Source organism: Propithecus coquereli, unplaced genomic scaffold (assembly GCF_000956105.1).
Source record: "Propithecus coquereli isolate 6110/MARCELLA unplaced genomic scaffold, Pcoq_1.0 Scaffold9, whole genome shotgun sequence".
Lineage (NCBI taxonomy): Eukaryota > Metazoa > Chordata > Mammalia > Primates > Indriidae > Propithecus > Propithecus coquereli.
The window spans coordinates 10,879,131-10,891,794 of record NW_012155284.1 but is presented as its reverse complement, the minus strand read 5'-3'; the positions used below and the strand labels follow the sequence as shown (position 1 = coordinate 10,891,794).

At 40.3% G+C, this 12,664-nt stretch overlaps 1 protein-coding gene across 3 annotated transcripts in view; it reads left to right on the top strand.

Annotated features, from left to right (window-relative positions):
- Window positions 1–12,664, top strand: part of OCLN (occludin) — a 53,293-nt gene that overhangs the window by 7,612 nt on the left and 33,017 nt on the right. For all 3 annotated transcript variants that reach the window (XM_012664631.1, XM_012664633.1, XM_012664632.1), the window contains exons 2-4: window positions 2,537–2,653; window positions 6,155–6,815; window positions 10,487–10,648. In XM_012664631.1, coding sequence (XP_012520085.1) covers window positions 2,604–2,653; window positions 6,155–6,815; window positions 10,487–10,648 — 873 coding nt within the window. In that variant the 5' untranslated portion in view covers window positions 2,537–2,603. The remainder of the gene's footprint in view (window positions 1–2,536; window positions 2,654–6,154; window positions 6,816–10,486; window positions 10,649–12,664) is intronic.

Here is a 12,664-nt window from a genome sequence, read left to right as displayed (position 1 = left end):
ATCACCATTGTTTTTTGTGGCTGAGTAGAACTCCATGGTATACATATACCACATGTTATTAATCCACTCATGTATTGATGGGCACTTGAGTTGTTTCCCCATCTTTGCAATTGTGAGTTGTGCTGCTATAAACATTTGAGTGCAGATGTCTTTTTTATAGAATGTCTTTTGTTCTTTTGGGTAGATGCCCAGTGATGGGATTGCTGGATCAATGGTAGTTCTACTTGTAGCTCTTTGACTGGACAGTTGGGAATTGCATGACCTAAGTCTTAACTACGCATGAGGGTTGTTCTGGTTTAATTTACAGACTCTATGGTACCTATACTGCTTGGCCTGTGGGCTAGAGAATCCTCTGCATTCTTTTGCAGCTGGTGTGCTAAGTTCTGATTGGCAGATTTGTAGAGTATTCCCTCCTCCCCCAGGTGTGGCAGTAGCTCAGGGCAGGATTAAGGTGGGGAAGGACCAAGATGGGGGTCTGGGGCCCATCCCTGTCCTTCTTCCCAGGTGGGGCAATTGCACAAGGCAACAACCCCCACTTTCATCCCTGGGAGATCCAGAATCCCTTACTAACTACCTAACGTTTCAACATAGCTAACAGGAGAGGCATGAAGTGCTGTAGTTAATGTGGTGACGTACCTCGGCAGTGTCTCCAACACTGGATTTTTCAAGATAAACCTTTTTAGTTTTGGAATTGTATGTTTACCACATCTGGCTAAGACTGTCTTTTTCCTAGAGAGCTCTCAGTGCCCGTGGATCCACTTGTGGACCTAGGTGCAGATGACTTCCAGCTTCACTCCCTTGTGCACGTTAACGTCAAATGTCCATTCCATACAAAAGCTAGTGTATCCCAAATAGGATTCATTTTTTAAAGCTGTGATAGTGGAAAGGACATGAGATCTTCTGGGTTCAAGATATGTCTCAGTGACACACTGGCCTCCATATGACCTTGAGCATGTTACTTCACATCTCTTTGTGACTCTCTTTGCATTTGTAAAGTGGCTAATCAACCACAGAGGCTTGTTTTGAGGATGAAATGAGAATTTTATGTAAAGCACCTGGCACATGGGTAGGTATTTGATGAACATTGGTTTCCTTCCCTTTCCCTGGCCCCTGAGCTAGTCTTCTGTCGTCTACTCACACCAGGGTGTGCTGCTGCTGGCCCCGGGTGCTCTTTTTTACTCTCTTCTCTTTGAGCTTCAAATCTGGTCAAACTTATTTGTATTTTCCTTGCTGAGAACCTTGAACTGGCTTCCTGTTTCCACCTGAATGAGATGAGAAGCTCCCACTAGACTTTCAGAGCCCTCTATCTTCTCACCATAGCCTTATTTTAGGAGATTACAGCATTGCAACATGTTCCCTCTGGTCTCCTTATTGTCCTGTAAGCCAGCCACATGTGTATCAGCACCAGACCAGCCTGGATGCCCTTCCTTCCTTCTGGGACCCCAGCTTCTGGCTGCTCCTCTTTAAGCCTTCCCAGTTATCCCCCTTGGGACTCTTCATCATGTAGTTCAGCCCTAAATGATGCCTGAAGTTGTTGCTGTTTTCTTTGTGTGTGACCTTCCCGAGAACTGTGTCTGGTGGGGAACCTGTGGCCTTTTAGGTCCTTAAGTGTGGCCTTTTGACTGAATCCAAATTTTACAGAACAAATCCTTTTATTAAAAGGGGTGCAGCAGAGAAAGATGAAGCTTTTCTTGCCTCTTTTGGTGCTTAGAACAATCTTGAAATCAGAAGGCCATAGACACTACTGTGTATGCATTTTAATATGCATTCTCATTTTACATAAAACTTTCAGAAGTAATGTGAAATAATAAATATATTTTCTTGACACTTCTTTGTTCTTTGAAGTAACTTTAAAAATATCACTTATACCTATGCTATAAAATAACAATTGGTGAAATTATCATTATTGTAACTTAGAATTTCAAGTCTAAAAAATACTTGTATGCCAGGGATGTGCAGGACATGATGCTAGGTGCTATGAGGAATACCAAGCTGAATAATTTATTTATTTATTTATTTAGAGACAGAGTCTCGCTCTGTTAGCTGGGCTACAGTGCCACGGCATCAGCCTAGCTCACAGCAACCTCAAACTCCTGGGCTCAAGCGATTCTCTTGCCTTAGCCTTGGAGGAGCTGGGTCTACAGATAGGCAACCACCACGCCTGGCTAATTTTCTGTTTTTAGTAGAGATGGAGTCTCTCTCTTGCCAAGGCTGGGGTCTCTCTCTCTTGCCAATGCTGGTCTCGAACTCCTGACCTCAAGCGATCCTCCGCCTTGGCCTCCCAGAGTGCTAGGATTACAGGCATAAGCCACCGAGCCTGGCCCAGGTTGAATAATTCTTATGCCCAGGTTGAATAATTCTTATTCCCTGTGCTCAGGGAATTAATGGTCCGGTATGTAAAAATAACAATGGAAAGGATAAAGGAAATACCTGTGGATTGAGTGATTACTTCGAGATTGGTATCATTAGTTTTCTTTGTGATGCAAGGAAACTCTGAGCCCAGCAGTAATGCCATTACCCTACATTTGTTGCTTAGATTGGCTTATCTTGGGAGCTGCTGGGCATTGCTCATCCTGAACATCAGGTGACTATCGACATCAGCCATGTCATCAAGGCCTTTGGAAAGTCCACCTCCTTATAGACCTGACGAATTGTAAGTAAATAATTCTTTAGTTATTTTCTTTCTTTAAAGTCCGTCACATGTAAAAAATATGTATGGTAGAAACTTTCATCTATTAAATGTTTATTTGCTTTTAAAAGTAAAACAATATGTGTACTTGTAAATTTAAATTGTGCTAAAAGGTATGCAGTGAAAAGTGAATTTCCCTCTTTTAACTTCCAGGATGACAGTTTTTCTCTGCAGAGGCAACTGCTGTCACATGCTTCTGTTGTTTGCTTCAAGAGGTTGTCTGGGTTTAGGTTTCTGTGTATATTTATTCCTTTTTGCCCTTCACAAATGGTGTGAAGCTTCCATATAAAAGCCTTATTTAGATGGCCATTAGCAACATACTGTCAATTAAAAAAAAAAAACAGCATTTTCATCACCCTCCAAAGAAACCTACCCATCAGCAGAAAATGCTCTAAAATTAACTGTGGTGGTGGTTGTACAAATCTGTGAATATACTAAAAACCACTGAATTGTCCATTCTAAATGGATAAATTATATGGTGTATGAATTATATCTAAATAAAGCCTTTTTTTTTTAAATTCACAATATGTTGCTAATAGCCATCTAAACAAGGCATTTACTAATTCCTAAACATGGTAGGGACACAGTTGTTATGACAATATATTTTTTAAAATATGCTGGAGAACACAGTAATTGAGGAGTGCTCCATTAACTTGATACTTATTTTGTGTTGCTTTTGTAAATAATGATGAAGTATAACATATCTATAGAAAATGGCACAGAACATATGTAGGAGATGATGAATAAAGACAAAGCAAACATCCGTACAGTCACCACACTGGTCAAGAAACAATACCTCAAACTCCTTCCCTGTTTCCTCTCTTTTTCTCTGAAAACCACTGTCCTGACGTGGTTATTACTTGCTTTTCTTTATTATTTACCACTTATACATCCTAAACAATTCAGTTTAGTTTCACTTGTTTTTAAACTTTATATGAATATAATAATGCTACATGTATTCTTTTCTCTTTTGTTTCTTTCAGCATTACCTCTAAGGTTTATCATGCAACTGAATGTATTCATAGTTCATCATTTTTTGCTTCATAACAACACTATAGAAATGTAATTTGAGCCATATTTTTAATTTTACGTTTTCTTGTAACCACATTAAAATAAAAGGAGAAATTAATTTTAATAATACATTTCATTTAATCCAGTATATCTAAAATATTATTTCAACATGTGATATAATAAAAAATGATTCATGAGATACTTTACTTTCTTTTTTCGTATTATGTCTTTGAAATTCACCATATTTTACACATTTAACAACACATCTCAGTTTGGACTCACAGCATTTCAAGTGCTCAACAGATGCATGTGGCTAATGGCTGCCATATTGGACCCCACAACTCTGTAGTATTCCATTGTATGGATATATTAGTTACCTATTCCACTGTAGGTGGACATTTGGACTACGTCCAGTTTTGGGTTACCATAAGCAATGCTGCTGTGAACTTTTACACTGTAGATGGTAATATAATTGGTACAATCACTTTGGAAAACAGTTTGACACTGTCTAGCAGTGTTGCAGATACAAAAATCTATGACCTAGAAATTCCACTCCTGGGTATATATAGAAAAATAAGTGCTTTTGTGTACCAGAACACACATTCGAGGATGTTTAGCGTTATACTGTCTGCAATACCCCCAAAGAGAGACAACCCAAATGTATGAGTAGAATGGGTTGTGGAATTTTCATGCTTGACATTTGCAAAGACCAATTTATCAGGATTCTCTCTAGTTTCTCCATTTCCTTTTTGTTTTGATACTCAGATACTGAGATAATTTCTATGAATTCTCATGGTCAGCAGCAGCCAGTAGTAAGATGCCTCACTTGGGAGTGAGGAAGGTCATCTGTGGAAATGATGGCAAAAATAAAAGGGGCTGGAGTCAACTTTGCCTCCCCAGGGCCCATAGTTCTTAGATACATCGACGTGTCTGTCACAAGCAGTCTGTTTGTGATTCAATTACTGGGATTTTCAAAGCATTTTTTATGAAGGAGATTCAAGATCCAATTAGGGGCCGGGCGCGGTGGCTCACGCCTGTAATCCTAGCACTCTGGGAGGCCAGGGCGGGTGGATCGTTTGAGCTCAGGAGTTCAAGACCAGCCTGAGCAAGAGCGAGACCCCGTCTCTACTAAAAATAGAAAGAAATTAGCTGGACAATTAAAATATACATATAGAAAAAAAAAATTAGCTGGGCATTGTGGCAGGTGCCTGTAGTCCCAGCTGCTCAGGAGGCTGAGGCAGGAGGATCGTTTGAGCCCAGGAGTCTGAGGTTGCTGTGAGCTAAGCTGACGCCACGGCACTCTAGCCCGGGCAACAGAGTGAGACTTCTGTGTCAAAAAATAAATAAGTAAGTAAGTAAGTAAAATCCAATTAGGCATTACCCTGATGAGCTCGCATTGCACATTTGGTTTACTTTGTAGCTCTTGCCATGACAGTAATACAGATAATGTAGGGATTCGCTTAGTATCTTACTCATTGGACAGAGACTAAAATGACACTACCCTGTTCACTGTTGTATCCCCACTGCCTAGCACAGTGCCCAACACATGCCAGCCTGGCAACTCCAGAAAGTAGCTGTCATTTGAATAAGTGAATGGATGTGCTTTCTTAAGTAGGAGAGTGAGGCAGCCAGGGATTGCATATGACCCTGAAAGGCCAGTGTGGGTGCTATGTCTGAATGTACTGGGCTCGTGCCACACAGGCAGAAAGGTTGACACCATTGTTCTAAAACTGCCTGGCTCCCATCCCCAGGGATTGTTATTTAACTGGTATGGTGTGCTCCATCTGACAATTCTATACATTTCCTAGGTGATCCTAACATGGAGCAAATCTTGAGAACCTTTGCTCCATAATATACTAGTCATTCTTTTTTTTTTTTTTTTTTGAGACAGAGTCTTACTTTGTCACCCTGCGTAAAGTGCAGTGGCATCATCATAGCTTACTGCAACCTCAAACTCCTGGGCTCAAGTGATCCTCCTGCCTCAGTCTCCCAAATAGCTGGGACTATAGGCATGTGCCACCATGCTCGGCTAATTTTTTCTATTTTTAGTAGAGATGGGGTCTCACCCTTGCTCAGGCTGGTCTCAAACTCCTGACCTCAAGTGATCCTCCTGCCTTGGCTTCCCAGAGTGCTAGGATTACAGGTGTGAGCCACTGTACCCAGCCCAGGAGCAGTCATTCTTAGTATATATTTTCTAGACCAGAAGCATCAGCATCACCTGGAAACTTGTCCTACCTTAGACCTGCAGAGTGAGCAGCTCTGGCGCTGTTGGCCAATAAATATTTTAACAAGCCCTCCAGGTGATTCCTATGCAGAGATACCTTTACTGTTCAGTGGGGCAGTGATAATAGTTTCATTTACCAAGTTTGTTTAAATTGTTGCAAATACTTTGTATGTTCTCTCTGCTTGCCACCAAAAAGTGCTAACTTGAAGTTGTTTTCATGTGCATTTCAGCAAACCGAATCATTATGCACCAAGCAATGACATGTATGGTGGAGAGATGCATGTTCGACCAATGCTTTCTCAGCCAGCATATTCTTTTTACCCAGAAGATGAAATTCTTCACTTCTACAAATGGACCTCTCCTCCAGGAGTGATTCGGATTCTGTCTATGCTCATTATCGTGATGTGCATTGCCATCTTTGCCTGTGTCACCTCCACACTTGCCTGGGACAGGGGCTATGGAACTACCTTACTAGGAGGTAGTATAGGCTACCCTTATGGAGGAAGTAGCTTTGGTGGCTACAGTTATGGCTATGGTTATGGCTACGGAAGCTATACGGATCCAAGAGCGGCAAAGGGCTTCCTGTTGGCCATGGCTGCCTTTTGCTTTGTTGCCACATTGGTGATATTTATTACCAGTGTTATAAGATCTGAAATGTCCAGAACAAGAAGATACTACTTGATTGTGATAATAGTGAGTGCTGTCCTGGGCACCATGGTGTTTATTTCCACAATTGTCTATATAATGGGAGTTAATCCAACTGCCCAGGCGTCTGGGTCTATATATGGTTCACAGATATATGCCCTCTGCAACCAGTTTTATACACCTGTGACTACTGGAGTCTATGTGGATCAATATTTGTATCACTACTGTGTGGTGGATCCCCAGGAGGTATGAGTGCTGTTTTGGTTTTCTTCACCCTCTCCTTAGGTCAGAGGCTCTCACCTTGGGATATGTAATAGAATCACTCTGGGAAGTTTTTAAAAATATTGATGCGAAGGCCCCACTTCTAATTAAATTGGAATCTGGGGGAGGGGCTGAGTGTCATTTTTAAGATATAATAAGAACAATTCAGTGGTTTTTAGTATATTCACAGAATTGTGCATCTATCACCATAATCAATTTCAGAACATTTTCACTACTCCAAAAAGAAACCCGTACCTGTTAGCAGTTAGTCCCGATTTCCCTTACTCTCCCTAGCCCTAGGCAACCACTAATCCTACCTCTATATATTTGCCTATTCTCTGGGTACTTCCTATAAATGGAATCACACATGGTCTTTTGTGATTGGCTTCTTTCACTTAGCATAATGGTTTTAAGGTTTATCCATGTAACAGTCTTTCATGCCTGTTTATTGCTAACTAATATTCCAATCTATGGATATACCACATGCTATTTATCCATCAGTTGGTGGATATTTGGGCTGTTTCTACACTGGCTTTTATGAATAATGCTATGAACATTCATGTACAAGTTTGTTTGTGAACCTATGTTTTAGTATGTGTTAAATTGGGTTTATAACTAGGGGTAGAATTGCTGGGTCATGTGGTGAGTCTGTTTAACTTTTTGAGGAACTGTTAGACTTTTCCAAAGAATTTGCACCATTTTATACATGCCCACCAGAAATGTAGCCAATTTCTTCACATCCTCACCTCACAAAACAATGACACTTGTTATTGTCTATTTGATTCCAGCCATGCGAATTGATGTGGTACTTCATTGTGTTTTGATTTGCATTTCCTTGGTAGTTAATGACATGAGTATCCTTTCATGTACTTATTGGCCATTTCTTTATTGTCTTTGGAGAAATGGCTATTCAGAATCCTTGCCTTTTTTTAAATTGGGCTTCTTCCTTATTGAGTTGTAAGAATTCTTTATATATTTAGATATAAGTCCTGTATCGAATATATGATTTACAAATATTTTTTCTCATTTTCTCATTCTATTTTTGCTTTCTTGATAGTGTCCTTTGCACAAAAATTTTTAGTTTTCATGATGTCCAGTTTATTTAATTTTTCTTTTGTTGCTTGTGCTTTTGGTGTCATAATCTAAGAATGCTTTGCCTAATTCAAGGTCACAAAGATTTACCTCTGTGTTTTCTAAGGGTTTTATAATATTAGCTCTTTTTTTTTTGAGACAGTCTCACTCTGTTGCCTGGGCTAGAGTGCCATGGTGTCAGCCTAGCTCACAGCAACCTCAAACTCCTGGGCTCAAGCGATCCTCCTGCCTCAGCCTCCCGAGTAGCTGGGACTACAGGCATGTGCCACCATGCCCAGCTAATTTTTTCTATATTTTTAGTTGTCCGGCTAATTTCTTCCTATTTTTAGTAGAGACAGGGTCTCGCTCTTGCTCAGGCTGGTCTCAAACTCCTGAGCTCAAACGATCCTCCCGCCTCGGCCTCCCAGAGTGCTAGGATTACAGGCATGAGCCACCATGGCCGGCCAATATTAGCTCTTATAGTTAGGTCCATGATCCATTTTGAGTTAATTTGGGGTGTGGTGTAAGTAAGGGGTCCAAAAGTTTTTACATGTGGATTTGCAGTTGTCTTAGTATTATTTGGTGAAGGACTATTTCTCCATTAAATTTTCTTCTTGCCTTTGTCAAAAATGAATTGACCGTAAATGTGAACATTTATTTCTAAACTCTCAATTCCATTAATCTATATTTCTCCTCTTATGCTAGTATCATACTATCATGATTACTGTATTGTTGTAGTAAGTTTTGAAATAGTAGAGTGGGAGTTCTCCAACTTTATTCTTCAAAACTGTTTTGGCTAGATTCTAGGTTCCTTGCATTTCCATATGAATTTTAGGATCAGCTTATCAATTTCTGCAAAAAAGCCAGTTAGGACTTTGAAGGATTGTGTTGAATTTGTAGGTCAATTTGGGGTATAGTATCATCTTTGTAATTAAAGTCATCTAACCCATGAACATAGGATGTCTCTCAATTTATGTAGGTCTTTAACTTCTTCCAAAGGTGTTTTGTAGTTTTTCGAGTATTAAGTCAGTGTTTTTAAAAGCTATGCATGAGATTCAAATGTGTAGGTGGAGTTGAGAAACCTGCCTTTAGTAACCATGAATCATCCTAATTATATTAACAACTGAAACATTTCTGAGTTACTAATCTTTTTTCCCTTGTTTTTCTTCTTACATTGACTCAGGAATTCCCATTCTTTTGCCTGAATGAGTCACTTTTTTGGGGTTAGACCTCCTGTAACTGTCTTCCATTTTTCTGAAGACTGGAGGTTTTCCCTGGAGATACGAGTTTTCAGAATTCTTGTTACCGTTCAGACCATTCACCCCATGGTAAATAGGGACTGAGGGTTGGTATGCTTATCGTACCACACCCTGCATCCCTCTTAGTCCACTGATGATTGAAACCTGTATTCTTTGAAAAAGGATGTCACTGTCAGACAGCAGGAAGGAGAGCTTCCTTTTACCCATTAGCAGATATCCAGGGTGGAGGCTTGGTACCTGCCTCAAGTTCAAGTGCCTCCCAGACCAGCGTACCACTTACTATACCTATCAGATACTGGGAGAACTGTCAAGAGTAGGAAGTTTCCTTGTCAGAGGGCCCTTCCTAGTAAGTACAGAAGACTCCTAAAACAAAAACCTGCCAGACCAAATGAATCATTAGTCCATTTGCTCCAATTTATAGCTTGGTTAGATCCATGTCTTCACCATGTATGGTAAGACAGGTATCTGTGGACTAAAATTTACATTCAGTGTAAAAAGATTTGCTAAGCATGTGTTATGAACAAGATTACAAGCATGATTTTCTATTTTAAAGCTGTTTTTGAGAATAGACTTTTTCAAGCACTTTAGAAATATACCAATGATTAAGTTAATTTACTGGCCATTCTCATCTGTTTATAATAATATGGCACAAGCCATAGTTTTTAAAGTGTATAAGCTTTGGAACTAATTTTATACAACTCTAAAATGGGGTGATGGTGGTACCTGACTTTAAGCAAGTTTGGAGGATCGAGTCAAGTATTATGTTATGTGTGTATTTGTTTTGCTGGCCTTATCCCAGTTGGGGTGGGTTAGGTTTTATGATGTGTCTAAAATTTAACTGACTGTTTCAGTTTTTTTTTTTTTTTGAGACAGAGTCTCACTCTGTTGCCCGGGCTAGAGTGAGTGCCGTGGCGTCAGCCTAGCTCACAGCAACCTCAAACTCCTGGGCTCAAGCGATCCTCCTGCCTCAGCCTCCTGAGTAGCTGGGACTACAGGCATGCGCCACCATGCCCGGCTAATTTTTTCTATATATTTTTAGTCGTCCGATTAATTTCTTTCTCTTTTTAGTAGAGACGGGGTCTCGGTCTTGCTCAGGCTGGTCTGGAACTCCTGAGCTCAAACGATCCGCCCGCCTCGGCCTCCCAGAGTGCTAGGATTACAGGCGTGAGCCACTGCGCCAGGCCTGTTTCAGTTTTATATCAGTTAAATGACAGATATTTAGTAGGGCCTTAAGTAGATAAGCATTTTAATAATTTGCAGAGGGTGGGTTGTGATTAAGTAAGCAACTAAAATCTAATTATGCCAATATCTCTAATCTCTTTTTAGGCCATTGCCATCGTACTGGGTTTCTTGGTTATTGTGGCTTTTGCTTTAATAATTTTCTTTGCTGTGAAAACTCGAAGAAAGATGGACCGGTATGACAAGTCCAATATTCTGTGGGACAAGGAACATATTTATGATGAGCAGCCCCCCAATGTCGAGGAGTGGGTAAGTATAAAAAAAACCCTTTCAATCTTTTATTAAAATCTCAAGTTTCTGTCTCTAAATTTTTAGTGCTTTGTTAAACTTTCTTCTTAGATTTATTGTCTGGGTCTGCTAGAAGGATGACCATGGGGGAAAAAATAGTTATTGTCTGTATGTGTTGCGAACATTGTTGCTTTGGTTTGTTCTCAGAATTTTAAGAGGGTGGGATGAGTGGCAACTGTTTTACTACAAGGTAAAAATCAGATTTCCATTTTTAAGGAGTGGATCTAGGTTCTGAAAAGAAATGGCATCTCAGATAAATCATACAGAAAAGAACTTGGCCTTGGCAAAGAAAACCAGCTCCTTCCCTCTATCCTCTTTGATTTTTCTGCTTATCATTTTGGAGGAAACACTATTGCCCAGGGTGCTGTCTGGGGTTGAGATTGGCAAGGGTGTTTTTGGAATGGTAGCAGGTGGCATGCCTTTTGAACTTTCTACATAGAAAGCAGCATGGTGAATGAGAGTGACTAATTCTGCGCTAACATTTACCCATGAAATACTTTAGTGAGGCAAAGATAGATTAGAGAAATTTCCTTTTTTTCTGTATACTATTAATAGTACTGGCTTCCTATATGATGTGATTTGCTGAAAGCCCGGAACATCCCTGTCCCCCAAAATACCTCCCAAATGAGTGTTGCTAAACTGCCTGCAGTAATGTTTGGAGTGAGACTTTGTTTCTCAGAAATCCTCTGTTCAGATGCTGTTGGAAGCCACCTCAGAAACTGCCATCACAGGTTTCCTTTCACCAGATTGATTTCTGTTCTCATTGTGAAGGTTAGTTGAAAATACTGCCCCCGGGTTCAGGGGAGGTTTGTTTTGGCCTGTGGAAGTGGGGTTAAGGGCTAAGGGTGAGTGCAACTGGTTGGGGCTGAGATAAAGACATTGATATCTTGAAGGCTCCTTTAGTTGTAGCATTCTATACGGCTGCTTTTTAAGGAAATCTAGAAGCGTAGATGAAATTTTTTGTAGTTAGTTAAGGAGCAAAAATGAAGCAGTCTTAGGAAAGCCAGAAAGAGCGTGGCATGCATTTGCTCCTAAAGTGACAGTTCTTAGTTCCTGCCCTCTACTCGAAGCCCTGGGTCAGTTCTGTTCTTCCCCATATAGAGTGTGAAGGTGTTAGGGAGTGTTTTGTTTCGACCTTTACCTCCAGGCAAAGCCACCTTGTAGATGGAATGGGACAGTCTGTTGTGAACTATGAAGTAAATGTTTCGCTGAGAGTTTCTGGGTGTGTCAGTTTTCACTGGCTGTCAGATGTGTTTACTTAAGGTTTCGAGAGGTTTAAAAAAAAAAAAACAACAAGCCCGACTCAAGGGAGACCAGTGCCAGTAAGATTGGAGTTCCAGTGAACTTTGGCCTGTCATCTGATTTTACTGTCATGAAGGTTTAATCAGTTCTAGTTGCTTTCGATAATTCCGGAAAAGATAGCCGTAGTAATTTATGGAGGTGGTGATGGTGATTAAGCTGAAAAGGACAACTTACCTTTTAAGAAGTTATTATTTTTATAAAACTTTCTCCCTGAATCTCTGGAAATTTGACAGCCCATGGGTTGTTTCATGTGGACTTGATTGTTTCTCTCTAGTTACAAATTGTCATTGTACCAAACGTAAAGAATCATCTGTTAAATAGCAGATGTTTGATTTTGCCCAACTAATGTCTTATGTGATACTTACCACATGCAAATCCCTCACTTCTTCTCCCCTTCTCTTCAGTTTCCCCAGCCGAAATGCCTGAGAAAGTCTCTTTGAAATAAGTTATTTGGAGGTAGTTTTAGCTACAGGTATTTTGCTTTTCCTCCTATTCAGCCCTCACCTGCCCAAGTTCATGTTGCTGAAGTCAGTATCACTTTCTCATTCTTTTCGCAATCAGCCACAACAACCGGATGCAGCCTATTATTACTCTTGTTTCTCTGCTCTTGTGCACCTCGACTTTCTGCTTGATTGCTTTCACCCTGATAATGTGGCTGCAGAGGGAGAATTTTGT